Source organism: Vidua chalybeata, chromosome 7, assembly GCF_026979565.1.
Source record: "Vidua chalybeata isolate OUT-0048 chromosome 7, bVidCha1 merged haplotype, whole genome shotgun sequence".
In the NCBI taxonomy this organism is placed as follows: Eukaryota; Metazoa; Chordata; class Aves; order Passeriformes; family Viduidae; genus Vidua; species Vidua chalybeata.
Genome location: NC_071536.1, coordinates 15945811 through 15970891, shown reverse-complemented (window position 1 = coordinate 15970891; position 25081 = coordinate 15945811). Strand labels below are relative to the sequence as shown.

The 25081-nt window shown below is 35.9% G+C and overlaps 1 protein-coding gene across 5 annotated transcripts in view; it reads right to left on the bottom strand.

Annotated features, from left to right (window-relative positions):
• Positions 1–1395: 1395 nt before the first annotated feature.
• The window catches only part of SESTD1 (SEC14 and spectrin domain containing 1), a 48380-nt gene continuing 24694 nt past the window's right edge, over positions 1396–25081 (bottom strand). For all 5 annotated transcript variants that reach the window (XM_053947977.1, XM_053947979.1, XM_053947981.1 and 2 more), the window contains 13 exons: positions 21877–21990; positions 20349–20446; positions 19940–19995; positions 19279–19490; positions 15505–15627; positions 12067–12261; positions 11345–11459; positions 10039–10198; positions 7341–7422; positions 6898–7020; positions 5808–5999; positions 3882–4003; positions 1396–1631 (listed from right to left, as the gene is read on the bottom strand). In XM_053947977.1, the coding sequence (XP_053803952.1) occupies positions 1502–1631; positions 3882–4003; positions 5808–5999; positions 6898–7020; positions 7341–7422; positions 10039–10198; positions 11345–11459; positions 12067–12261; positions 15505–15627; positions 19279–19490; positions 19940–19995; positions 20349–20446; positions 21877–21990 (1722 nt within the window). In that variant the 3' untranslated portion in view covers positions 1396–1501. The remainder of the gene's footprint in view (positions 1632–3881; positions 4004–5807; positions 6000–6897; positions 7021–7340; positions 7423–10038; positions 10199–11344; positions 11460–12066; positions 12262–15504; positions 15628–19278; positions 19491–19939; positions 19996–20348; positions 20447–21876; positions 21991–25081) is intronic.

Below are 25081 nucleotides of genomic sequence, written 5' to 3'. Positions count from 1 at the left end.
TTATCATTGAATTTACAGGAAAGCCGTTAATGTGGAATTACTGGGTTTTTTTTTTAATAAATGGCTTGATTTGAAACATTGCTTTCCTCTGGAAAAAAGGCGTAAAACTAAGAAAAGTAAGTAAATACAGTATTTGAGACAGATCCATCAAGAAAATCTGCAGAGTAATAGCAATACCTGTAGAAAGAGAGCATTATCTTTACTGTGAACAAAGTATAGTGAGATAACAGATTTCTCAGACTTACAGTTGTTTGTTCCACGCAGAGTACTCTAAAATGGTCAGATCCCACACCATCTTCCAAAAATATAATAATTGATGTATCCAGATTGCATCCTGAAAGATTAAAAAGTAAACCAAGCCATGTACACAGCTGATTTGGTTTCAATCCAATTCCCTTCTCTGAATAAATTTCATTTTATTACTAATCTCATGGTTTTAAGTTATGATCCTCATGTTAATTTATTTTTCATTACATGAAAACCTTTAACTGCAAAGGTACCAACAGGGATATTCACATTATTCAGGATTCTCCATTCAAAGGGAAACAAAGGACTTAGAAATAAAGCACAGGAGACACGTGCCAGTCTTACAAGGGAAAAAAACTATGATTAATATAACACTAACTTATGACAATACCATCTTACTTTTATGCAAGTACTGCTACCAGGAAGAAAGAAAAAAATAGCCAGGACTTTCACACCCATCAATAAAATTCAATAATATTCAAGAGCAGTTCCCTTATAGCTACAATGTATTTTCGTATACAATGTATAAGAAAAATTATACAGACTTTCTAAACATATTGGGGGAGCAATTATTTTTACTACCATTTATCATAAAAATATAACATAAATAATATTTGGAAATACAGACCAGAACAAATTTATCTTAGATTTTAAAAAGATGATTTTTATTAAGCACAAACAGCTTTTAATACATTATCAATACAAATAGGAAAACATCTGTTTAATGAATTTGATATATCAAAGATCTGATGGGCAGGTTGCATACTGGCACAATAAAAATGATTTTTTTTTTAAGTATTTCAAATTAAAATTACAGGGTTACCACAGTCTACACTGCAGGTACTTTCCTTACAGTCTAAAATTACTACATCACCTGGGCATGGGGGAAGCAAAGAACTAGTTTCATAATATGGAACTTCTAACACTTTAATTAGCACCACTCAAAGCTTGCATCAGCTGTCTAACTAAGAAGCAGCTGACAGGTCAGGTAAAGCTTTACAGGAAATTTCAGTGCAAAGTTTACAGTTCCTTTTCATAAGATAATTGGAGTCTATGGTTTCATAGCATGTTAAATAATTATGGCTTGATAGATGTACAGTATTAAGATGCTGAGAACATTTACTTTGAAAAAAAGATGAGACTCGTAACAGCTGTGAAATGCATTTTAATATATTATACCAAATTCTGTAATATGCAAACAACATGCTGGATTACAAACTGAAGTCCTGTTATGAATTCATAGACAAGGTCAGTATTAGCTCTCTGGGGTAGTGGCTTCTGGTTGTCTCAGCTGCTGCTTTTTCAGGCTAACTAACTTCATCTTCTCCCTGATGTGCTCTGCTGCAGAAGCCATATCACTTGGGCTCCCAAAGTACTGCTCAGACCTAGAAAAAACCCAAACCACAATAAATTATCAGTAGTAAGTCAGTACATGAATACACCTGTTAACTGCAGTAGAAAACAGAAAGCACGTAAGAAAAATAGCCACTTTTTCCTCTTGTCGTTTAAAAGCCATCTTTAAAAAGCTTTGGAGACTTAGTGATGGAAGACTCAACACCAAATTTTTATGAAATTGTTACAAATACTCAATGAGCCTTTCATTTCCAAAAGACACTCTCAACAGAAGTTTGAGGGTGGTGAGACACTGCCGGTCTAGTGAAAGGTGCCCCTGCCATGGCAGGGGGATTGGAACTGGATGATTTTTTATGTCCCTTCCAACCCAAACCAATCTGTGACTTGAACAGCAAGGCACTATTCTAAAAGCACAACTAGATGCTTCTCAACTCTCCTTATTACCTCCCTTCTCTGGCTCTCCTCCAAGTCCATCTGACAATTTTGCATACTGTGACAATCTAGGATACCTGCCTATACATGAATTCTGAGTTCATAAAATTGCTGCATTATTAAAGGACTCTTCACATGTTAAGTCAACCACATGCTGTCAAATTATGCCATCTACCTCTCAAGCTGAAAGGAACACATGGCTGTGTAATTCAAATAGAAAAAAGAACAGCTGAAATGTTAGGCAAACCACTAACCAAGCTGTCAGCAAAGGGAGGGTTTGAACAGAAAATGTGTTTTAGAAGAACAGGTATTAAATCTAGTTACAAAGAAGAGAAGCTGTACATTTTGGAAATGGCAGTAGGATAAAGGACTTTCAGACAAGCCAAACTGGACAGAAAAGTTATTCTGTGCAGGAATAGACTCATTTGAGGAGGTAACTGGTCAGACTGCATAACTGCACATGGATCACAGCATTTCCTCATACAGAGCGGAAGTCATGAGCAGGACAGGGAACAGTGACCTGAGCTTCCTGAAAGATACTGGCAAAAGTCTGAAGAGGTGAACAGGCTGATGAAAATGCCTCCAACAATTTATGACATTTTGCATGTTCTTAAATCTCAAACTATTTCTAATAATGAGCAAATCCTTTGCAAACTATCTGCTAAACACTTCAAAACCAGAATGCCAGGATGATGAGCAGGGAGTCCTGAGATACAGGACAACTACCACACCATTTTTGTGAAGGGGGATATGCAAAACTACTGAAATGCCAGAAGGGTCAAAAATAATATTCAGGATTGAGCAGTTGCTACTTTTACCAAGTCACTAGAATCTGCTATACAGAAGCGATACAAAAATATTTCAACAAACACTTCTTAATCTGGTTTTTGGTCAGTTTTTTTGTTTGTTTTGTTTTTTTTTTCACAGCTATAAAATCCTCCACTATTTTCAAACACACTATTGAAAGAACAGCGAAAATCACTACTACTTCAGGCCAGGGCTCATCTTCATGATTAGCACTCTGTATTGAAGAATCTACACTGCAGAAGGCAAATGGCATTTTGGAAATATGATGGCAATAAATTTTCATGACCAGCTTCCTGCAGTTGTGTTTTTCAGGTAGACTTCAGGTAACGCTTAATGCAGTTGCCTAATGTTATCTCACAAGACTTCAGCCTCTAATTCAATATACTTATTTCAGACCTTTTTCATTATGGTGTAGCATCCTACACACCAGAGACTTGCTCCATAGCCTGGCTGTAACTCACTTAGAAATTAACTACAAGCTCAGCGCAACAATAGACATCATTAAACACAGAGAACTGAGTTTTATTATGGCTGAGATTCCAAATTCAATTTGCTTTTGTAGCTCAAGAGAACTACCAATTTAAAGTTAATATGAATAATTCTCGAGGGAAGTACTGTTTTGTTTACTGAATAAATCAAATATAAATTTATCTTCAAAATATTGGCTTAGATAGATAGAATTGCAAATAAATAAAAAGAAATCCTGTAATTCTCATCTGGTATGTTTTTTCAGGGAAAAGAGACTGGGACTGGTCATTCTTCTGTTACTTCTGCATACTGTGCTGGTGGAAAGACTGCATAAATCTAATAATCATTCAGTGTGAAAAAGTCACTACTTTAAGAAGGCAGTGCATTAATACTCATTAAAAATTCTTTCCCATTTTTTTTGTAGAAAGCAGACAGTCCTATTTCAAATTTCATAAAAACAACGTGCTCACTTTTCTATTTCAGCAATAAGCCTTCAGGATTCTTCTACATATGAGACTATTATACAACTTTACTAAAAGCATTATTCCAAAGGCATTAGAAACCATTCTACATACCCATCGGGATAAACTACAGGCACTGTTAGTCTGTCCAACAGTGATTTCCCAACTGCTTCAATTTCATCAAATTGATCCATTTCATTAAAAGCTTCAGGCTGCTCTGGACATTCCTGCAAAATCTGTTTAAAAAAAGCAAGAAAATACAGAATAAAGTACACAAGGGATAGCATGTAGTTTAAGTGCCATTAACTGTAAGAGTGAATGTTCTTTTGGCATTTCCACTGACACATTTACATGAGATCAACTGACATATATAATTCAAGAAAAGAAAATATTGATTAAGAAGACAGTTCAGGGCTACCAGTGTTTTGTATTAGAATGTTTTACATTACTTCTGAGAGGGAATAAAAAGTAGCCTTCCTAGACAATATTCCTGCAACAAATATGAAATGCATAAAAATAGTGACCAACATCATTAAACATACAAGACAGTAATGTAAACACCATGGTCAATGAAGACTCCTTACAACAGGTTTCAAAACTAAAAACCACATCTGGCACAGAACAGGTAGGAATAAAAAAATCTGAACACAAGTCTTTCCAGATGGGATTGTAATCTAATACTAGCACTCAGTACTCTGTTTTCTTCCACTTCTCACTCTGCCACTTCTTACGTTTTTCCAAAGCAGCATGGATATTAACAGTCTATTTTCCACACAGAATCATATGTCCAACAGTGAAAGGAGAATAAGGTTTTTGAACAAGAGCATTGTTTTGTCAGCCACTAATTTACTTTTCTTTAAACTCAAGACAGCCTAAACCCAGCAATTAACTACTGCAATAATGAAAGAATGCTCATAATATGGATTGAGAGATTCCACTCTTCTAGGAGTTCACTACTGAAATTTCATTTGGTATCAGGTAAATCTCTGGAAGCATAGATGATATATTTCTGCTTTTGTGAACCTCCATCAATTCCCAATGCCAGCAAATTCGAAGTATCTTCCACTAATACAAATAAGAAATGAATAAAACCAAGGAGCAAAAGAATCAACTCTGAATCCATGCTCTCTTTCAATGACAGAATGAATTTATTTTACCATGTCCAAGATTGGTTTTTTTTTGCATATATATGCAATTTTATTTTCAATATTTGAGATACATCTTCTAAACTGATTCTATAAAACACACCACTTCACAAAAAAAAGCAGCTGTGTACAAAAAGGCCCTACCCCTCACGACCTACATTAAAGGACATTGTCTTAAATTTAAAATCTGAAAGCTCTGAACATTTTTCCTCTTCAGCAAGCTGTTACTGAATAGCAACTAATCCTCATCACACTGTTGTTGACTGCTCATCCTCAGCTGTCCTTTGTGCATCACTTGACTGGGTGCAGCAGTGAGACATGTGGTTATAGGAGTCTGAAAACCATACCAAGGTAGAGATGTGCTCAGGAAGAAAGCACATTCAAACCTTGCCAGGAGCAAAATACAAGATGGAACAAGACAGCATGTGTGGAAATTAAAGTGGCATGAGCTGCCCTCATTTACAGTTTGTGAGAAGGTTATCCTATCCAAAATCCATACAGCTTAAAGGGCAATACACCTTTAACTCTCCAAAGAACTTAAATGACCTGATAGCTTTGTATCATACCTTGCACAAAGAAGTGTTCCTGGCCTTTAAGAATTACAGTCTAAAAGACACAAAGAAATGCCTTATCATCAATATCAGAGTTCCCATTTGAAGAGTGCTGTTCTTGTTTTTGTTAAGCAGGTCCTACACCAATACTGCTATATAAAAAAATATTACATTAAGTACTGAATTTAATGGTTGGAAAAATATATGTAAGTTCTTCTTTCTGCCATTTAAAAACAAATATTTAGAAAGGGTAAATGTACACAATGGCAACTTCATATTTCTTACATTTTGTTTGCCTGAACTCAGGTAAGAAATTTTTCTTCTTAATAAAACACAACACTCACCTTTTCAGCAGTTGAATGAAATGCAACAGCTGTTTCCAACCGGTGTACTCTTTCTTCAGAAGTCACTGTAAACTGTTTCCACACTCTGTTCAGTCTGGGAAGTGTGTCCCCTGAGGACCTTGAAGTGCATCGCAAGGACTGGCATAGGACCACTGTTGCCTGCAGTAACTGTCTCCCATAATCGTAAGTACTCTAAAAGTTGGAGGGGTTGGGAGAGTAAGTGCATGTAAAAACCCGTCACTTTACCTGGCAATGAAACAGCATCTTAAAGCAGCAACAGCAGGCAAGTTTATGGAAGCTCCACAATTTAGGTTCACAAAGTACATTGAACTAATCTGGTCTACTAGAAAATGCTGATAAAGTAAGAATAAAATTGTACTGATCAAACAGTGCTTTCACTTTAAAAAAAAAAGTATCCAATATCTGCTGCTGCCTAGTGTTCACACTGGCAAAAGAAGAGAGCTCCCCAAGAATTCTGAATAGCTGTTTGGATCTTCCAAGGGATACTTGATATCCACTGCTGAGAGGACTGTCTCCCTGACTCCACTGGCACCATGTCTATGGTTAGCCAGCATCCAGGTGCCCTGAAGCACATCACTGTAACAGCAAATGACCCTCCTGTCATCATCAACTCTTATTCATCAAAAGAGGAAATTCCAGTGCAACAGGTGGAATTAGAAAACATCACATCTGTTAATTAACAAGTCCTAATTAGACACTCCTAAAAGCAGTAAACGACTGACAAAACATCTGACCAGGTGCTTTGGCCCAGCTTGTCAAAAGTTATTTTAAAGACTGTTTGAGATATATCTTTCACAAGCCAATGAACTTTGGTTGGTTGTTTGCATTGCCTATGTGAAGGTTAACTAAGGTAGTGACCTGCAGCATTGCTGCTCTTGATGGAACTGCCACATCTCATTAGGCCCATCACCAACTTCAGCAATCAATTTCTTCACTCAGGCATTGAGGCAAACCAGTAAGACCAGTGACAGCTGTTCAATGACTGTCCATATAGATATTGATTCTGTTTAGGAGAAGATGTGAAACTGCACAAACCCCATATTGCTTAAAAAAAGAGAACACATTTCACCTGTGCAACATCAACAAATTTTCGATGTTTCTCCAGTAAAACTTTTGTTTCTTGAGCATCATCTCCCAGTCGGATGTGTGTCTTCAGCAGAGCATCCAACAGTTCACTTAACCATTCTACTGCCTTAAAAACAAGACAAAAGAATAAAAATTAATACATTAAAAAAAATGAAACCAGAAGGGTGACATTACTTCAGTACTAGCATATACTTTTGATACAGAAAAAAAGTTAAATGAGCTGTCACAAGCTGGTAGATCATGCATGCAGTCCCCAAATATACTATTTGCAGACATTGCTATATCCTTTATTTTCACTGTACATATTCTCTAAATAAAACTGCATTTGAAAGTTGCAAAAAAGTACTGTAAAACTACCAGCCCCCATAAATCAACCCAGTGGACTACAAAGATCAGAATGATGAAATTCTAGAGGTATTTCCATACCTGAGCAGCATCCTCTTCACATTTAAATAACTGCACCATCTGAAGCATCTTCAGTCGCCGCACATCCACCATATCCTCACACCTTAAACAGCACACAGAAAGATTCATCAACACCTGTACAGCAGACACAAAGCACTCTGACACTGACAACAATGTTTTCAAGTGAGAAACATTTAAGATACAAGCACTCATGAAAAGGTGATCAAAGCTGCTTAGCTTGGCCAAAATACCTCATGCCACAGACAACAATAAGGAACTTGCAATAAATAGAACTGAAAACTCCAAGTCACCAAAATCATGATCTTCAAGATTCCTGATATGGCTAAGCTGGAGGCAGTAACACCAGAGATAGCTATAAGGTCTTGCAGCAGCATCCCAGGTTCCTTACCTTGCTGCACTGGTAAGCTCTGTAAAACAGAGGCTTATGTGGCTAAGACAGACTTTATCCTATTAAAATTTAGATGAAAGTGGGCTTCAACCTGGCATAATTCTGAATTGTACTGTTTGTTGGGGGCAATGTTTTCTTGATGAATACAATGAGGCTGTTTAAAAGATAATAGATTTTTCCATTTTTTCTTTTTAGCTGATTATAGATGGTAATATCTGAACCTTTATATGATGATGTCCTTTGCTTTACTTGTCAGGAAGCATTTCAAAATCTAATTGATATAAAAACCGATCCTAATTATCTTGTTCTGAGTTGAGCACAGTTTTCAGTTCTTTCTCCAGAATTTCAACAAAAGTGTTGAAAGTTCTTCTCTTTCCACAATGAGACCTAAACTAATATATCTAGCAGAATGCTTTCCACTTCAATTTCAGAGCCTATTACACAGACAGCAAGACTCATGCTCCTGCTCAGTGCAAATGGAATTACTAATGTCAACAACAGTTGGCTTTATAAGCAAATGCAAAGACTGCGTGCATGATCTTTTCCAAACTGGTTACAAACATAAGCTCTTCCAAAGAACAGTTTGTTAGCATGCTGCGTTTTGTTACATGTCCTGCAATGCTCACAGAAAGGACATCAGCTGCTCTAATAATGCAAGAAAAGAGTTTATAGGCTCCAAAATCATAAATAAAGCAGCAAAATGCCCCTAAAAATAAACATTACAACACATGTGTATGTAAATAACAAGAAACATTCAACAGAACTTGAAAAAAAAAAAATTAAATGTCACCAAAAATACTATTACATCCTACTGAGAGATACTTAGTCCTTTTACTTTCTTGTCTCTCATCCAGGCTAAATAACCTTCTTTAATCATTCACAATCTGAAAACTGCTTCATACCTTTGTCTGGAAACATTATTGATGTTTTAGTCCTCTGACTTCCCACAATTCTATAACCCTTCTGAGAATACGGACCAGAATTGTGTAACACACAGAGAAATTGACTACCAATCTATACAGTGACACAATGACATTCTTCTTTCAGGTTTTATTCCTTTCCTAGTAATTCTTGGCATTCTATTCGATTTTCCCTGTGTGTTTGAACACTTAAGCAATTTCTGCAAGTTTTCCAATGTTCATCTTTGAGCTCACAGCTGATTCAGAGTCCATTACTGTGTATACAAAGTCTTTCTCCCATGCACATCTCTTTTCTCACTATGGAAATCCCACTGCCATTTTACTGCACAGCCACATGTCCTGTGTAGCTTTTTGCAGGTAGCCCTCTAAACACAAGTATTGCTTAAATTAATAGCATTCAGAGGGCATACTTAAAACAGTATTTTCTCTAAGCACTACCAAAACACATAGCTCCTTACACTAAGCTCCCTAAGAAAACAATTTAAGAATAGTGGAATTAATTTGTAAAATGGGCAATTTGATGCTCACTAGACCTTGCTGCTGCCTAGAGGCACCTCTTTGCTCAGCCAATGCCCTTGAACGTCAGGCCCTTTCTATGGACAGTACTACATTGGGCTTCCAGCAGTAATACTGGCAATAGCATCTAATTCTCACTGTTGAGTAGAAAAAAAAAGGCAGTATGACAGAAAATCCAGTACTATTACATCTTTAATTATACATAATCAAATTTTGGAGGAAGAGGATGATGGCAAAGTCCATCCTTCTTATAAATTCACCTCCCTCCAACATTTTTTCCAACCTCATCCCCCACTTTGTATGATTTTCCAAAACTCAAACTCTGTGTCCTGGGGTGCCTGTATGGTCCTGTATCTCATCATCTGCTCTTTTGAAATCTGTGCCTCCATTTTGTACCCTCACCTCATTTGTCCTCCTATCTTCAGGAATGAAAATACCATACGCAAAGGACAGAGCTTGTGGTAAAGAGGATAAACAAGGCTGTTTATTATGTTATTTTACACCCATCACCACTACTGTAATTATATTATACTCCCATCTCAAACTGCTAACATATAAAAGACACCTCTTGCATATTTTCATAACTCCATCTAAAAGGAATGTCTCACTTTGAAGCGTTTACAAGGACAGGAAAGCATTCAAGTACTCCATCCAGTCCCAAAATACAAAAGGTGCTTGTTTTTAGGAATACACTACAACAGATTAGCCAGGGAAGTTTCTATCCCATTAAAATATATTACAAATATAAGTGACAGTTGTTAAACATCCCTTAACTGAACATAAAATAAAATGGGTTCTTTACAACAAACTAAATTGTATAAAAAGTGACTTGTTAATACACAAAAATCTTAATGACTCAAATTGTTGTTCTTACCTTTGTTTTCTTAGCTGCATATCTTCCATCACTCCTTGGATATGGTCCACATTTTCTTTGTTTTCAATGGTCACATCTTTCCCATAGGCCCATGATGCCTGGTTAGATATCTGATCAAGAAGACTTTGACCTTTCTCACGCAAGCCCTGCAAGCCTAAGTCTAATAAGAGAAAGGGAATAGAAAGGTCAGTGATCACTCAGAGTTTTGGTGGGTTTTTATCTCAATGGAGAGAGAAAATGCAACAGAATCATACATGAATGAAGAGTGGAACCTGGAAAATGAAAAGGACATTACTATGTCTTTCACTACACTTTCCAACTCACATTTGAGCGAGCATTTGTCTATATGAACAAAGAACTAAGGCTTTGGTATTTTATGACCTAGCAGATAACAAGAAAAGGAATAGAAGTTGACAGCATGTCAGCTTTTCAGCATATACATAGCTAATTAATGTCTTTCATCCACACAGTTATGCAATTCCTAAAATATTTATCACTGCTAAGCAGTTGCAACCTAAGTGTTCTTCCACTGCTGGCAGAAGTTACTATTTTATAATACATCTGATATGGCTGACACAATTTTCTACACTGAAATTTGTCAACCCTTGGGATCTGCTGTTACATCTCTTATTTGGCAGCTCTACTATCTGTTTTCCCTGAAGGAATATCTCATTTATGCATCAAACTCTTGTACTGCAATCATAACTATTTCTACCATAAATTATTTTTCTTTGCAGCTCTTTCTCCCACAACTTAATGAACAAGCTGATCACTCTAGACTCCTTCCAACTGAAATAATTCCATATGCTTGACAGTGTAACAACCTTCAATGTGCCATTTATTAACATATACATTCAAAGTTACTGCGAAACACCCAGTACAAGCATTCTAAAACGGAGTGGATAAAACCTTAATCATCAAGGCATCAGTTCTGGAGACAAAAAGATCGTCTAGGCACTATAATCCTAAGTCACTAAAGAAGATTAATGGGGGAAAGAAGTTTGTTTACAGATGAAATGCATGATAATGGCATATAACAAATATATATATATATATATATACATTAGATGTAAAACATTTAAAAGGTAACTGTTCCAGACCACTTCCCCAGACAAAACTACCACACAGCAGATGGCATAAGTCAGCCCAAAGTAGCTCAGTGGAACATGACATATGAGGAATCGCAAGTCATAAGATCTTTTCCCCTGCTTTTTTGGTGGTTTTTTAAAAAGGGAACACTCTTTCTTCCCCCTCTAATTCACTCATTACAACGTGTATGTCTGAAATGCAGAAATATCTTGCTTACCAACACTTTTCAATTTCTCTTCCAGTAGTTTCAATGTTTGTTGAATTGATGCTCCATCTGCTGGTGCTACATCCACACACAACATTCCTAGTAAACCATCCAATTGCTGAGACAACTAAAATGTAAGAACATAAATGCTGATATTTAAAAAGAAGTTTGAGCTTCAGATGGTTGGGTCTACAATATTCTAATTGTTTGGAAATTTGTCATTTTCAAATTTCTCTTTGCAGCTACAGGAAATGCAAGTCAAGATGAAAGATAAATGAGCCATCTGCTTTGTAGAAATCCAAGAGCACATATCTTTAAATGGTGGGAGAATAGAAGCCAAGATTCTACTTATTTTTTAAGAAAAATATAGGATACGAACATGCCATTTTACAAAAAGAAACTATGAAAAGTACAACAAATTCCAGTCCAATCAATGCACATGCCTCTAAATTAAAAAAAAAAAGAGGGGCAAAAAAGTAACTTTTCAACTACTAACCTTTTTATTTCAAATGCTACTGAAATGTAAGACATATTACAAAGTACCTCCCTCCTAAAACAAGGGGGAGCCAATTTTCTCAGTGTTTCAATTACAGTAAATGACGATGTACAGCATTTTCCAAGTGACATATTTCCCCTCATCTCCCTGAATATTTTTCCAATGTATTCAACATTTACAATACTAAGGCAGTCATTTATTGACAGTGCCTTAAAAAAAAATAAAAAGAAACACTTACATCCTGGGCAACACTGTGGAATTCAAGTGCTGCTTGTAATAGGTTCTGCCTGAATTCCAGCTGACTGGCCTGCCTGTAACACACATCACTCAGCTGTTGCTGCAATGCTTTCAATTCCACAAGGTCCTCCTCATCCCCTGCATTTAGAAGAGCTGCTATCTGCTGATTAAGCTCAACATAAACAGCAAACCACTCCTAGAAACACAAGAAGATGAAGAATTAAAAATGCCAAATATGATTTTATTTCTCTTAAATGGTATACATTCAACTGCAGGCTAATAAATACTCAGATTGAAAAATTACAGATTGCACTATCTCACAGAGAAGGAAAAAATATTCCTGATTTCAAATCAAATCTCAATAAAGTGCTTAGTAAATGTTAATACACACATTATAGTATAAGAAATTTAGTGCAGAAAAATAGGAAGAGTTCAACGCATGGCTCCTAGTCCCAGCACAAACTTCCACCAAAAAAAGGAATTTCACCATTTTAAAACAAATTTCTAGTGCTTAAATGTCTGTACTGGTCTACTGAAACAAAAGATCGTTTTTGCCAAGTGATCTGTTACTATAAAAAGCTGTTCACAGGACAATCCAGGTGCTCCTTTCAGTGACATGATTGAAACTAGCAATTAATTTCCTTAAAATATTTAGAAAAATACTGCTGTTGACAAAGTGGAAATAATCTCTATCTTCTAAACTAAAGAGAGTCCATGCACAGAAACTTCAATATGATCCTTGTTACTTATTTAAGGAAAGCTTTATACTATTTAATTCAAAACGTGCAGATTTCTTTCTCACATGGTTTGATTAGTTACTAAATACATACACAAGATTTAGTTATGTTGTCCTGTTGGTGTATTGCAGAGGGAAATAGTTCAAATATTTAACAATTTGGTGAGATTTAAAAACATCTTGTTTCAACCAGATCACATTCACATCTTGCATGACTGAGATGTCTGTAAAGCAAAATGTGTTTGCTCAACAGCTCTAATTTTGACCTTGAAGTGTCCTATGCATTTCTGTGGAACAGCACCATCTCTTGGCCTACAATATTTGATTTAATTTGTATTCTTGTCTTGCTCCTATTGGGATGTTCAGAATTTTGTAAATTATGTCTTCAGCTTTTGCATCATTTATTTACAAATCATGCAAAACGGAGTATAAATATCCATATTGTGAATTTTTTTCTTTTTTCCCAAAGCTGCCTCTACCATCTGCTCACAGAAAAAAAGAGAGTATGAAAAGAGCAAGAAGGGAAACAAAGAGAAAGTAATGGAAAAGTTAAATTAGCAATCATTCAAAAATTTAAGAGCAGAATAAATTTCTCATCTGTCCCAAAACGGGCAACTATGAGGACATAATGTGAAAACATCTTCCATTGTGACATATGTACTATAGATACACAGATTCAGCACAATCAGTTCACAAAAATAGCTCTCTGACACTGAACATACAAATCCAGCTAAATGTGACATACAAACTACAATATGAGAAGTAAAAAAACAATTAGATTAATATGTTTAGGGCTTTTGGGTTCTGTTTATCTTTTTTTTTTTCAGTTTTATTTTTAGCATTAAAGTAAGTAAGAGTTGCAGTAATTTATTTTGATCAAGCTATCAGTAAAATTAAGATGCCATAAAACCAGGTACAAAAAGTGTGTTTCTCATCTTTTTCATGGGAGAACTTAGGCACAGTTGTATGTGACAGCTCAAACCCATGGAATAAAGACCTGCTCAAAAATATCAGTTCCAGTGTATTGCACATGAATAAAACTATCAGAAAATTAAAACCCTCCCAAAATCCAACAACCCTCTCCCCACAAAAAACCAAACAAAAACGCACCCTATGGAAATCATTTTTGTCACTTCAGAGTAAACTGAAGTATAGAAGTATCTTCCAAACAAATCAAACATTTTTACAATCTCTTCAAAATACTAAAATCATTATTAAGCAGAAGGTGATAAAAAAAGCAAGCACACAAACTGTCAATTCAATTATTAGGAGAGAAAAAACAGGAAAACAATGAAAGAGGAAGTGTACACTAAAAATCAAAGGAAAAGGCAAAGTACATTTTTCTAGCACTGTTGACAAAAAATTATTTTAATCTCTGAACAGGCATCCAAATGTAAGGCAGAACAGTGGTCTTCCAATTAATTCTTTTGATATAAAATAAAGTATTTCTTTTCTGACTCTTATTTCTGCAAACTCCTGCCAGCACCTGAGAACCAAGCTGTGCTCCATGCTGCCAGTGCTTCAGCACACTGCAGGGCAGCCTGCAAACTTCAGTGGGATTTCAGTGATTGCATTTAGCCCCAGCTAAATCACAGTTCTTTGTTACAGATATCCAAGTGAAAACAAAGTATGCTCAGTCTTGTTTTCTCTTTTCAGTTTGAAATACCAATATAACTAAAAGACACTGAAATTTACTTTTGTCAATGAAGTAGGTAGTCTAGGGTGTTTGTGAGGTTTTTTTTCCCCTTTCCAATTAGGATTTCAACTGCATGATGTTTTATACTTCAGAAGATACTGATTTCTACAATGCTTGAAGAGCTTGAAGCAATGAGAAGATAGAGGAGATGGGATTTACTTAACATAACAAGGACACCTACACTGCTGCATCCAGCAAGGAAACCATACTCACTGAAGGTGGAGTCAGTTGAACTAGTGTAGTCTACGGTGCTGTGTTTCTCAGACTACAGGTCTGGGGTCTTTTTTCCCCTTAAATTACATCTGAAAAACTATAACCCAGTGACTATTTTTGTTGTCATGACTGCAAACAGCACTTAGGAAAAGTGGACAGAATTGCCAGTGTCTATATAGGAAAGTCAGAAAAGGTGAAAAGCACTGTGAGCAAAACTCCCTTTGGGAGCACTGAATATTCATAACCTAATTACAGTTAATCATCTGATGGAAGGCAAAATTCTACTGAAGCTTAGGAAGTACTCAAAATTAGAAGCAAAGGCATCAAGTTAGTGTAGTTACAAAATAGCATCCTCATGATTTCATTATGAACATAAAGTCTTGATCAATGAAAGCCTTAAGCCAGTTTCAGCTACTGCTAAGTGTTGTCAAATGGAGACAAAAACATTAAGTTATTCACCTGACAAGTACAGGACTTGTCAGACATTTTGGCAGAGAGGAGAAAGTAAATTTATTCCTTCTACTCTACATGAATATTTAAGAACTGCTGTAACATACTAAACCCAAGAAAAATCACAGATAGAAATCTGTATTTTTCTACAATAGAAAAAAATAATATGCAAATATATATAATATGACCATATTAGTTCTATAACTGCTCAGGTAATTTCCTCTGTAACTCAGAACATCATGCACTATGCAAAATTCCTAGATACTCATAACCAAAATACATTGCTCATAACTACATGTATTTAGAATTATTTTGATACTTGAAAAGGGTATAGGAAATCTCACACTATGCTGACTCTCAATCTCTTCATGCTTCTGTTGCAAAGCTTGTGAAGCTCTAATGGAATCTCCTATTCCCCACTGGGTTCTTAGCTGTTCTGATCCAGGTCCTTCAAGCCAATTGACAACCTGTCAGTATGACAAAAATGATAAAAACAAAGTAGCAAATCAATTATACAAAAACTGGTATAAGCAGAAGTTTGTAACACAAGCAGAAATTAAAACATATGCTTATTAAAAAACCAGATCTTTTTCAGCTCTTTAAAAATCTTGTTATTGAATCCATTCACATCCTTCAAAGTTTTAAGTAGAAACTACTTTTTGTTAACCTTAGCCTGTCAACTCCATGAAAACAGGTGGTAGCTATGATAAGATTTTTCAAATAGACAATTGTCATTTCATATCTCTTGTCAATAAAAGAGCTCAAAACACAACGATAATGGATCTCTTGTGTTCAAACCAGATTTTTTTTTCCCAAGTCATTACAATGCACAGTTGTATTCAACCTCACACCTGAGAGCTTTCTCCCTTTTTTGCTGAATAAACTAACACTCAAGTACAGGATACATACCTGTTCGAAAATTAAACTTACACATCAACTTGCTCTACTCCAATAACAGAAACCTGTTACTGAGTTTTTGTACTCACATCTCATGGAATTTGTCTTTGCAGGGTCACAGCAACACAACTTTTGACTACAGTATTGGATTTCTTTTATTATTATTTTGAAACTATTTTTTGATGTAAATATTACTCAAAGCAAAGCAGAATGTCTTAAATTCTGGTTTCCTTACACAAATTTGAATTATCAAATGATATCTATGGAAAAATTTCCTGAATTTTTTTTAAGTATCTGGGAAACACAGTTAGCTACAATGAAACCAAGTGCAGAAGTCACTACTGGAGTCCTGAAGTAAGGAAATGCAGCAATACCTCTAGATTCTGAACCTTAATAAAAAGGCATAGGAAGCCAGCTTCCTGTCTTTAATGTTAGTTTTGTTTAAACATCAATCACAAAACAGCTTCACACAGATTTTCAGGAAACATAATACAATACACAATGTAGCCCCTCAAACATGAAGACAAATGAAACAGGGACTAATTGGACCATTTTCCCAGTGCTGCTAGACTGCACTGCAACAGCAATCAAGAACAATCATCATTACAGAAGGCTACTCAATTCACTCCATCTCTGAGTCATCACGTATCTGCCTTCCCGCTGCCCGTTTTTGCCCCATGCCAAAGCACTGTTTCAGAGCATATATTCATTAATCCAAACGCACTCTGAGTCTTCCCTGCTTTTATCATTTCTAGGACAAATTAAGACTCTACAGTTGCAGGTTCTTTTTGTTTAAAGAGAAACTTCCTGTTGTGCTCAGCACCTCTGCACAGCTGTTATGGGTTAAATATGGAACTGACCTAGAAGTGAAGGGACCCAGATGTCCCCTTCTAAGGTCAGAGTGGCCTGGAAAACTTACACATGGAAATGACAGTTCTCATGCAAGTCTGAAACAGTGGACAAAGCTACTGCTCAGCAGTTGCCCTCTCTGGCCAAGACCACCTCCCCATTACAAGTTTGCAGCAACTACTGCATTGACTCTGCAACTGCTTAGGCCAGCACATGGCTGTTCTTGTGATAGATGCTTAAACTGAGGAGGGAAGAGTTACTAGGGGACATGCAGAAAAATGTGATGTAATTTTCATAAAATAAACTTTAAAATCATTAATGACAAGACTACTGCAAGAGGTCACATTTATTTTTGTGAATTAAGATTAGAAAAACAGTAATTAACTCTTCTGCCTAAGGAGGGACAAAGCCAGAGTTTATCCTAGCCTACACAGTGACAATAATAAGCAGCATTTAGAAAAACTGCTTATTACAAAACATCTGACAATCATTGCAGCCTTTATATTACAAAATTAAAGACAAAGGAGAGGGAAACAAAACCATGGAACAGAAGCAAAAGGGGTAATTCAAAAGAGAGGGTAGGATATTCAAGGCATAAGGGAGAGAATCGGTTTTGGATAAGAGGGCTTTGAGATAGGAGTAAGAACTAAGCACACCACAGTAAGGAGAAGCAGAAAATAGTGAAATTGAAACAGGAACACAAAAGCAATCCAGGAGTGGTTAGCAATATAAGATGGTACACAAATAATGAAATATGAATGTAACTGTAAAGAAAGCTAGCAGAAAATTAAAACACACATACAAAAAAAAAAACCCAACAGCAGCACAAGGGAAAAATAGCCACTCTAATTAAAGTACTGCAAGTACTGTTATATAGCAACTTCTGTTTATTTTGTCAAAATAAATTCCATGGCACTTTGCCTCTATCGGCTTCATTCTGTACATCATTAGCTTCCTACTTTTAGCCTCTAATTCTTTCTATTAGCCTAATTTTTTGCTGTAAGCACAAGGAAAGGAAATAATCTCCTAGATTTAGTAAGGTTTTCTCAAATATTTGTATGCCATTTGGAAAGTTTTTAAATACACTTAAAAAAAAAAACCTGATTCGTTTGGCAAAAGAGCAAAACACATTCTTCCTGTGTACTGAAACTCAGTTCATTGCCAGGTAACATCTGTAGTGTACACACAGCAAACAAGTAACTATTTCTACTACAAATGTTGCAAAATGAGGCTGAGTAATTGTAAACTATTCTATTTAAATGCATTAACAATGTCAGTTTGCCAAAGTATAATAAAAATCACATCTTGTTCAACCACTAAAACTTAAACACAGGAAAAAAAAACTTCACCTAATTATATCCAAGGCTGTGCTGATATGCTCTACATAGGATTATATTAATATTTCATATATTTTTAATATTTCCAGCTCAATATATCAACAAATGACATCTACTTTTTAGATTTTTTTTTTTACAGTAATTGAATTACTATAGAAATTAAAATTATCTCCTCGGTAAATTTCTATTTTCAATGCTAGACATCACAAAATTGATTAGTTTTTATTTTTACCCATATCTACAATGCTGTAAAGTGCAAGTGCTCGACATGCACTCTGCTCATGCATTAGAAATGCCAATGTTAAAAGGTTAAAAGCAATTATCTATTCAATTTTCTGCATATTCAAACTATACAGAATCTTAAAAATACACATATCTAATTTCAAGCGATAAACGCAAGATGAATAAATTAATTCCATTTCCTTGATTTTCTCTACTGAGATTCTGCTGTGAAAATGTTGAAAGTGCTAATTACATGGCTGTTTCCAAAGGACCAAGCGAGTTCATCGTGACCTTTAACATGCAATTGATTAGGAAGTTTATATTCATTCTTGTCAGGGTGTTCCTGAAATACAGTTAGTTTAAGCACTTCAGCTTAGTTTAAACCACCAAGCATCAGACAAATAAAGGACTAAATAATGGCTTATCTTCAGTAATGGGAACTTAAAATGACTGGGTAGGGGAAGGTTTTCAACTCTCAAGCAAAGCTGATGCTCAGTCAAAGGTCTTCCCCGCTTTGCCTGCAGGGCAGGCATTTGCACCTCCAACAATGCAGCCGTGCACTGCCACAGTGCCCATCAAAGGGACAGCCCCAAAGCAAGAAAGCACATTTATAGCAACCTCCACATACCAGAATAGCCTTTCGAAAGTCACTGTGGCAGCCAAGATGTAAAGCACTGTATGAAACCAGCACACTGACATTTGCGAAGCGATGGGAGGCATGAAGGTCTCCCCTCCATTTTTTGCAGAAATCACAGTCTGAGACTTGAGCTCAAAACTCCACCTCACTGCATTCAAGAAGAGCTCCAAGCTTACCTGCATTACCTTCTGCTGAATCTCCTCTAGCTGTGTGCGTTTGCTTCGCTGCCTACAAACCTCCTGGTAGCGGGTGTACTGCTCTCTGAGGGAGTCCAACAGCTTCATGACCTGTGGCTGAGCCAGCAGCTCATCGTCCATGGGAGACCAGGAGACCCCTCCTTCAGATCCATTGAACCGACGCTGCTGTAACTCAGAGAGTAACTCGTGACCTTCAAGAATACACAAAATGATGTGGTTAATCTAGATTCAAAGAAAAAACCCATAAAAATAAGTAGTAAGACTGCCTGTTTTTAAACCACCAGCAGTGCATTTCTGCAGCAAAATGCCTTCCGTATTGTAACCATTTGGTGGCTACTAAGATGAATTCATTCTATAAGGCAAATATATTGACATAAGCAAGAAAAAAAGCATTCCCAAAATTAAGCATAACAGTAATGGTAATATTGTAAAGATGTTAGTGGGATTATAGAAAAAGTATTTAAAATGTTTGGAGTTCTTCCATTTCTTAGCATCACTTTTTTAAACCCAAAGATTACAGTAGTCTATAAGCTTGTTACATTGCAAAGATAACAACTGTGCCGTCTGTGCTTCCACTTGGGTCCTAAAATGAATCATGTTACTTTACTGATCAACATTCTAATTTTTTGGCTTACTATACCTGTCTGCAATACTGTCTCAGGATCAACTGATGGAAGGAAGTTCAAATCTATTGATCTTTGAAAAAAAAAAAAACAAACACATTATTAAAATTTTTATTATAATAGCACTAAAACCTTCATCTAAGGCTGGAACTACCTAAGGGTCTTAAAAGACTAGGGTTTTTTCTCAGTTAGTGAAGTCCTCATTTTTTTAACTCATTAAATCAAAACACAAGTGGAGGTGCATGTAATCAGTTGAACGAGTGTCCATCTACACACTCATTTACTTTGTAGTCTACATTATAAAGGCTTAGAATTTCTTTACACATTTCAAAGTATTTAAAGTGTATCATTTTTTCAATATTTTTCTGAAATTCAAATGAAATTTTATAATCCAAAAGCACTGATTTCAAAAAGTGTATCACATACCTCTCTCTCTCTTGTTGAGTTCCTTTATCACTTCCATTGTTAATTAGAGCAAGCTCATCCAGTAAAGATGTTGATTCTTTAGTGAACTTTTCAAATACCTAAATAAGAGGAGGGTTTTAATTTAAGAAATCATTTTAGCTAGCTGAAGGCATCAGTGCAAATTTATTCAGTAGTTCCATTACTATACTTCAGTCTCTATACAGTGTAATTATTTCCCAACATTCAGATGGTAGGGAGGAAACAGCAGAAAACAAAGTTTTGTTCACGGAACACTTAAGAGCGCTAAGATTCCTTAGGGAGAAAGTAAATATTACACTGAATATAATGAATACTGAAAAAAATTGAGATATTTGCAAAACCTGTAAGATCTTAGGGACATATTTATTCTACATCTTCATTTAAGCCTTTAATATTGCTAGAGAATCATGGCATGTTACACAACTACTGGCCAGCTTACTTGGAAGGATTAAAATAATTTTGTAAAGCTTCTAATCACTATTAAAATGGACCATATTGTAATAGATAACTAAAATAAAAGAAAAATGTATTACACAGAGAGATTATATAGAATAAAATATCCTCATCAGTTTCATTGAACTCAGGGGCTTCTGATCTCAGATAACAGCTGTACAGTCAAGACACTGTGCAGTGTTCAGACAGTTCCTCTGTACCTGACTTCTGAGGGTTGGTTCTGCTTTTTAACAGAACTGAGCACGACTGAGTGTCTTACGTGACATGCACAGTAACTTTCTGGTTTTTTTGCTGTTATTAAATTATTAATCAATAGCTTGCCCATGAATTTTCCTTAACTTATCTAGGACTACTTAAAATTTCAGAGGAAAGCAGGTGCAGTTGCAACACACCTGGCGATCCTAGATGGAGACACGCATTTTAAGAACAGATTACACAGGAAGGGAACACGCTGTGTCACTGAAGATTAAATATTGTTTGAAAATTCTATTTAAATAACTGAAAAGCAAGTATCAATGAAGAAAATATAAAGAACATTCTGGACAGCTATGCACACCAACAGTTGCTTAAAAAACTTTGTGCTGATTAATAATTAAAGGGTGTAGTTGCTCCTGGCCATCTACTACTTCTTGGTCTGCTGGGGAAACTGCACTGACAGCAAAGGTTTTGGTGTAGAACAGCTTAAAACCACAGGAACCCAGACCTAAGAAATAAACCAGGAGGATTTGCAGAGTCCACATATTTTTCTCCTTGTTTTGATCTTCTCCTAGAGCAGCCAATTTCCCTTTATAGCAATATACTCAGGGTCTTCTAGAGTTAGTGTTACTAAAAGAGCTTCATTAAGGAACTGGCTGTTCAACAAATTGATGACATTAGCTTTGTCATCCCTTGAGTAAAGACAGTGTTACTTATCACAAGACTATTCATGTAAATGAACTGCACAACTACAAATGTGACCATTTCCTAAACACTCTGCAGTTCCTACACAAATGAAAATTTCAGGGCTCAAGAAGGAGACATTAAAAAACCCCGGAACCCCAAAACACAGATAACTAACCAGCCTCTTATTCAACCAATCCATGTGATCATAGGTGAGAGTTCCTCCAAAGTCTTCTGTTAGTTGGCATGGTTCTATATATCGTGTCAGCTTGTTAGCAGATACTAAAATAACCTGCAACAATAAAAGAGGTCACTTGTAGGTAATGCTCACTCTTTCCTTAAGTATCTGAGAAGTGTGCCTAGAGATACTGAGCAGATCTTTCTGTGATTCAGATTTTACTGCTAAATGTTTAAATGAATTGCTCTTTGCAATTAATGTGGGCCTCAACCAGACAGGAAATTCTGACATGCAGTGTATTCTTCATGCATAATCCTTTAAGTGCATCATCTCTACCACCTTATCTATTTACAGTGGAAAAAAGCAATGTGTTCTCTGGATATCTGTTTTCCTGCTGGGAGCTGATGCTTTGTGATTAAGTCATATACCACATAATCTATTTCTAGTGAATATAGTAGCAGGTTATCATACTGCAAAGCACTCGGTATTTTTACCACTCTCTGGCAACACTTTCAGTCCCAGAGGTGAGTTTGTGCCATAAAAGTTAAGTGCCTGCATTTACTGTGCAAATATGCTCAGCAAAAGTTGGATCAATCGTACTCTTTCCATGAGTAGTCAAAAATTCAAATCTTAGTATGCTTAAAAGCCTGAGTTGTTCACCCAGGAGACAAATCTAGCTCATCAGCTACATCAAGGCATACAGGAAAACACAGGTCCACTGCTAGGTGGAAAACTAAATTCTTGCCTTCATTTCTGCATTCTAGAGGCTCTTGAATGAGCCTTATTCATATAAGCCCAAACCAAAAGTTGGCAGCACAGCTTGCTTTGATGAATGATATGCTAAGCCTGGAATAACTCCTGTGGAAAAAAACCCAAAAACAACCTCTCTATTGAAGCAGGCATATTGAGAATATATAACAAGAAACAAAATAAAAAAAAGAAAAGAAAATTTCTATAACCCATCAAATCATCCACATACTTTTGCAGGGCACAAGAATATATGGAAAGAGCTAGACAGAGACTTCTATTCCAGTTCCATTTCCCTGCAGATACTGAAACTACAGAATTCAGAGTAGCTCCAAACAAATGGTCTATTATTGCAGAGGAAAACCTTTCAGCAACATCCAAATATACACTATTGTTCTGTACTCTTAATGGTACATGGCTGCTGTAAATGGAATTGGCTAGTAGTTTCTTTAGGTGATGCCAGTAACCAGCCCAAACCCCAGAGGATTCTACGTCCAAAAAAGGAGAAAAAAAAAAAAAAAAAGCCTTTGTTCTTCCTTCTTTTGGCACACTTAATAGTTTAGGTAATTTTTAACATTCATCTCTATGATTTCATTAAAAAAAAGAAAACTAATTTTAGTATGGACATTCTGGTATGGGAACTAAAGCAAACAGGGCAGCTGGTTCTTATTACTGAAATACAAGTTCTGAAAAGACCCAAATAGCCTGACAAAATAGATGGACTGCATTAAGACCACTCATTTCAGATTTTTTTTAACTGAGATCCTTCAGGAAGGAGAGTGGGCAAGGGATAGCCCTCAAACTTCCACTAGGGAGATGTTTTTTTAAAATAAAATTCTGAAAGAGCAAAGCCTGCACAAAAAATACTTCAGCCATATGAAAAAAATAATCTTCTGCCAAAAAACAAACACCCAGAAAAGAGATTTGGTCAAGACCCAAATTTTCTATATCTTATTAGAAAAACTCTGAAAATTAAAACTTCCACCTCATTAATAAACCTCGTTGTAACTTAAAGCATTACTTCCAAACCCATCCATTCTCCAAGTTTCTCATTTAAAAAACACTTATTTCTTAAAGTGTTTATTGATTGTTCACTGGGCTACTTGCTAAAATGCTGTCTGAACTTTTCACAATATAAACAAACATTTGAATTTTTGACTAGGTTGTGCCAGAAATGAGGGCTCCTGAACAGAATTTAGCACTTGCTCTAAACCTGAACTAGTGGCAGTGCTAACCTATCATCCTCTATATGCTTTAAATTAGTAAATCAGCTTGGATATTTTCTAGGTGTCAAAAGGGCAGTTTGCCTCTCTGAAGCTTCAGAAATAATATTTTAATCAGCTACTATAGATTAATAGCCTATGAGTGCACGGACCAAGAGCCAAATAAGAAAAAAATGTTGAAAAATGCAATGTGGACAGTGAGAAGACACTTCATTTTTACAGATCTGAATTCTACTTCAAGCTCAGCAAACTTCTGCTGTCAGGTTTCCAAAATGTTTCAAAATCCAGAGTAATTATATTTGACCTTTTGTGAAAATAGATGTCAAAATACCACATCCTAGAAAAAGCTGTTCCTTATGAATTAGAGTTTCACCCTTGCTTTTGAATTTCACCCTTCAAAGTATTACCACAGGTAAATATAAGGTAATTTACAGCTGTAAAATCAGAAATAACCCAGTTTGCTTGCAACTGAAATGATTTTTTGTTTTCCTTTTTTTCCAAGTCAAACTATATTAATTCCAGAAAAAGGGAGGAAAAAAAGCAGCTTTCATAATCCAAATAAAAGCCTTTGGACAGCAGATTATAGCTGGATGTTAAAATGAAGAGCTTAAATTTCCCAAGGGAGAAACAAGTAGATCTGGACAGATGGTAAAACAGGGAAAAAAAAGTATAAATTATTGAATCCTTTAATCTTTGCTTCCCTTCCCACTTGATCCACCCACTTCTGCCAACAGGGACAGCTAATAAGCTCACAGTGGCACTAGGTTTCAAACATGTCCTGTTTGCTACTGACCAGAAGCATGGAATCATCATCTGCACTCAGTTCTTTTTAAAACCTGGAGGAGTGGCAGCAGCTCTCATCCTTGCTCTACTCTAGTCAGTAAACTTGCTCTGTACAATATTGGCCTGCTAAATCCTTTTGAAAGCCTTTAAAGGACTAACTCAGAACAGTGCTTTGGGAAAAGCGGAAGTGCTGTATTTCTAATAAAATCAAAACAACCATTGTAAAAGCTGTCAAGCAAAAGAAGAAAGACAAAGCTAAAAACATGAACTGCAAAGTCTTGTGCATTAAAGTGCAAAATTCTATTTCACAGGAGTGAAAATACATGATTTTGACTCATGCAACATGTATCTTTTGTAATAAAAAAGCTTTAAATACTGTTTGCAGTAAGCTGACCTCTCTATATCATTTCTGTTTTCTGCAATTTTCATTGATCATCTACAAGGAGATTGAG